The following is a 4081-nucleotide window of genomic DNA, read 5'->3' as shown; positions in this document are numbered from 1 at the left end:
GCTCCGGGGCGAGAGGGCCGTGCGCCCGCCAGTCGAGGGCATGCAGCCGCGGGCGGGCTCCAGGACCGTCTCTGGCCGGCTCCGGCCTCTCTGGCCTGTGTCCGGGCCATGCTGGTGTCAAGGCCGAGCCCGCGGAGCTGTGCGGGGCTGAACTCCCTGGGGCTGGGCTCGCCGGGGCCCTCCCGGCTGGGCCTCCTCAGACATGTCTCCAGCAGGTCGCCTTGGGGTCGGGCTGCCGGGAGCTGGACGTGGGGAGTGCGTGGGCGGGCGGCCCGCTGTCCCCCACCCTCCCCTGCCAGGTACCGGCTTGCTTGTCCTTGGTGCTTTGGGTCGGGAACAGCTGCTGGTAAGTGCTGGCAGGTCAAGGGGTTGTTCAGAGCCTGATGGAAAATTCATAGGCTTTCTCGGCCTGCGCCCCCGCCTGTCGTCACCCCCGCGGCCCAGGCTGTGAGCCTCGACCCGGCCGGCTGTGCGCGTGGCGCCGTCCCCGAGCGGGCAGGTCCTGTTCAGCGACAGCAGCTCATTTCTCCACCCAGAGACTCGCCAGGACAGGGACGAGGCTGGCGGCGGGCATGCGGCTTGCTGGGAGCCGCCTGCACGCCGCGGCAGCGACGAGGCAGGCCCCCCCAGGAGGTGGCCCCCCGGTAGCGTCTGACCACGTGAGTCTAGGTTAGAAGACTAGGGGAGCGCACAATCGGGGTGCTATCTAAACTGGCCTGTGAAAGCCCGCGGAGGCATTGTTCCAGAGGGTTCTTGCTTTCAGCGCTGCATTAAACCGAGTCAGACTTGCAATGCTACACCCTGCGCCGTTTCCTCGGGGCTCCGTTCCCATAACCTCGGGTCACAAGAAATAATGGGACTTGATGGGTCCGAAGCGGAGGCGAAAGCTACGGTGCGGTGATAGGATCTGGTTTTTACGAAACTAAAATCCTGCAGGATAATGCACCCAGAACCTCCCCCAGCCCGGCGAGAAGCGCGGGCTCCCCTGAAGAAGCTAGGGAGCCCCGGGTCTCTACGCTGTGGACGTACCGCCTGGCTAAGAGCGCAGCTATTGCAGACCCCGTGTCTCAGACCGCAGCACCCCGGAAGCCCGTCGGGGAAGCGCCCGGCGCCCCGGAAGCGCACCGTCTGACTGAGGTGTGACACCCAGTGGGACAGCAGCTGCCCGGCCTCCGGCCGAGCCCGTGCAGGGAGAGCGAGGTCAGCCTCCCCAGCACCATGGCTCCCCTGCAGACACGCCTGCCTCCCCCCAGCCCCGGCGTGGTGCTGAGGAAGGCAGGCGGTGACGGCAAGCGGTCAGCAAGAGGTCTCTGGCCCTGCCTTCTGCTGCCAGGACCGGCGTCTAAGGGAAGGCCGTCGTTCTGTGCATTCGGACGTCCCGCAGCTCACCACCGCTGACTGCAGAGGTAATGATAGTTCCAGAAGATGGTTACCTGGAGCCCCCACTGGCCTCGTCAAGGGGGTGCACACTTAAAATACCCCTGCAGGCGCAGACATCGGCAGAAAGAAGCGGGGATCCCCTGCGGCTGCCAGGTACCGCCCAGGGCACGGAGCCACCGAGTTTCATACGGTTGGTGCAATTGCAGCAGACTTTGGAGACCAGTTTGCTTTCATGGAAACCTCCTGGATCCTTAGCTCCAGGATCTAGCAATCCCAAGAAAAATAAAAATGGGGCCACAGAGTGCTTGTAGGTGAAAGATCACACTAATAACGGCCGGACCCTGGCAGCGACCCGAGCGGCTGCCGCAGCTGACGGGCAAGCAGACGGCTGCAGGCGCCGGACACTACCCGCAATGGCCGCGGACTCAGACCGCAGCCCGAGTGGGCGACAAGGGGCGCGAACCGCGGTCCGTGACGGCGACGTGGCTCCACAGCTCCCACGAGCCCACGTCACACTGCCCAGCCAGCCCCGGCAGTGTCCCGGCCCTCCGCCAGCGGCCCCCAGCCCCGACCCCGCTCCCCACCTACTGTCAACGTCCGGGGCGCTGTTTCCCTCGTGCTCCACAGTGAGTGACGTGACCCGAATAATAACAGGCCCCTGCCCCCGTGGCACGGCCCCAGGCGTCCAGCCCACGCAGAGCGCCCGCTCCGAGGGAGAAGGGCGTCTGGACCCGCCGTGTGGGCACCGCGGCGCGCTGGGCGCGGCTCGCCGTCGGTTAGCGTCTCCAGACCCTGCAGGTGAAAGCCCGGAAGGGGGTTGCGGGGCACCTGGCGGGTCCTGTGGCCCCTTGCGGCACCCTGCAGCGCGGTGCGTGCCCGCTGACGCGTCCCCAGCCCCAGCAGCCACCGCGAGGGCTCCTGCCTCTGCAGTTCCGCGCGGCGCTTCCGCTCCGGGCTGCGACTGGCCATTCTAAGCGGCTGTGGAGGGCCACGTGCTCCGCCCCGCGCAGCCGAGAGGGGCACCCGGCACTCCAGCTGCCCGCGGGGCCTGCCTCCGAGGGCCGTCTGTTTGCAGCCTCCGCGCGTTTTTAAAGTGCCTTCCGCGTTTTGCCGTTGAGCTCTACGGCTTGCTTACGCGTCAGCGCTCACCCGCCGGCAGGCGGCTTGCCGAGTCCTCCCCACGGCAGACGGCGCCTCCTCGCGACGCTGCTTCGGGCTGGGCTGCTGCGTGCCGGCTGTTCGCATGCCCCGTGCCCTGCCCGCTGGCGGACGTGAGCCACACAGCGCTGGGGGCAGTGGGGCCTTGACTCGTTTCCTTGGCCTGTTTGGCAGCGTCAGGGCGTAGCCACGTGCGGCTCCCCTGCGTGGGTGTTGGTCGCCGGTACCAGAGGTGGCTCTCACCTCGGCTGCAGCTCGCAGCAGACCCGGCCCACGCGTCGCGCTCGGGAGCAGCCCGCAGGGAGCGGCCCACGCGCGTGGCTTCCCTTTGGGGCCTTTGAGTCTGTCCTTGGCCGCTGCGCCCGCATCTGCGCCAGTCACACACTGCCGTGGTGGCCGCAGTTTCTAGTGTAGTCTGCCGTCAGGGGTCAGGACACTTCGCTGTTGTTTGGTTTGGCTTAGGTCGGGATTATTCAGCCACTCAGGGTGTTTTGTGATCCCACCGAAGTTGCAGAGTTTCCCTTCTGTTCTGTGAAGAATGCCACTGGGGTCTCCACAAGATGGCGCGGCCCTCGCTCTGCGTTAGGTGGAGTGACTCACGGCGGTCCTCACGCAGCCCGCCACGAGCACAGGGTGACCCACGTCTCCCGCTCCAACACCTTCCAACGGTTGGAAGTGTCTCGGTGTAAAGCCTCTTCACTTCTTGGGTCAAGGTTATTCTTGAGTACCTTACACTCCTTGCCGTGACTGTGAGCGGCTTCGCTTCCTCATTTCTGTTATTCCTTTGTTTGCATAGAGTAACACACAGACTTTTGAGCATGGGTCCTATGAACCGCAGCTTCATCGTGTTCCCTGACTGTGTCTTAAGGTTTGGGTGCTTCTTAGGGTTCTCCATGTGTGATATGTCATCTGCTTACACTGACAGTTTTGCTTCTTTCTTTCCAACCTGAATGCTTTTTATTTCTTCCCCTTTCCTGAGTGTTCTGAACATTACTTCTAGTAGTGCGTTAAACACAGAGGCAAGCGTGGGCATCCTCGTTTTGTTCTGGACCTCAGGACTCTCCGGACGTCTTCACCACGTGTGATTTTAGTCATGGTTTTCTCAGGTACAGCCTTTATTATCTTTCGGTGTTGTTGCTATCCCAGGAGCTGCAAGAAGGTGAAGCGGGCGCCCAGAGTCTGGAGTCCATTAGGGCCGCCCATGGGTCTATATAGGGTCTGTTGTGCCTTGTAACTTGGAGCAGAGCAGGCCGTGTGTCTGACGCGGGGGTGGGGTGCATGTTTGTCCCGGGCTTGGGGCTTCTTGCAGTTTCTGCTGAAGACACGTGCCAGCAGCGGCAGCTGCTTGCCGAGTGGGCGCGGGAGCCGGAGGCGGCGGCGTCCTGACGCCCCGCCGGGACGTGTGGCGGCCGCCGCCAGCTCACTCTTCCCCGCCGCCGACGGCTCTGGTGGGGAGATTAAAACCAGGGCCGACACGTGGAACCCCTGGCCCCCCAGTAGGCATCACTGCCCAGCGAAGACGAGTTTCTCAGTGTGGCCAGCG

The 4081-nt window shown here is 64.3% G+C and overlaps 1 protein-coding gene across 1 annotated transcript in view; it reads left to right on the top strand.

The window, feature by feature from the left end:
- The first annotated feature begins 1793 nt into the window (after positions 1-1793).
- The window catches only part of RSAD2 (radical S-adenosyl methionine domain containing 2), a 38910-nt gene continuing 36622 nt past the window's right edge, over positions 1794-4081 (top strand). Inside the window, exons 1-2 of the mRNA XM_012727373.1 lie at positions 1794-2178; positions 2523-2651. Coding sequence (XP_012582827.1) covers positions 1794-2178; positions 2523-2651 — 514 coding nt within the window. The remainder of the gene's footprint in view (positions 2179-2522; positions 2652-4081) is intronic.

Source organism: Condylura cristata, unplaced genomic scaffold (genome assembly GCF_000260355.1).
Source record: "Condylura cristata isolate star-nosed mole 26May11 unplaced genomic scaffold, ConCri1.0 scaffold00020, whole genome shotgun sequence".
Taxonomy (NCBI): Eukaryota; Metazoa; Chordata; class Mammalia; order Eulipotyphla; family Talpidae; genus Condylura; species Condylura cristata.
This window is presented reverse-complemented; position numbering and strand designations above follow the sequence as displayed.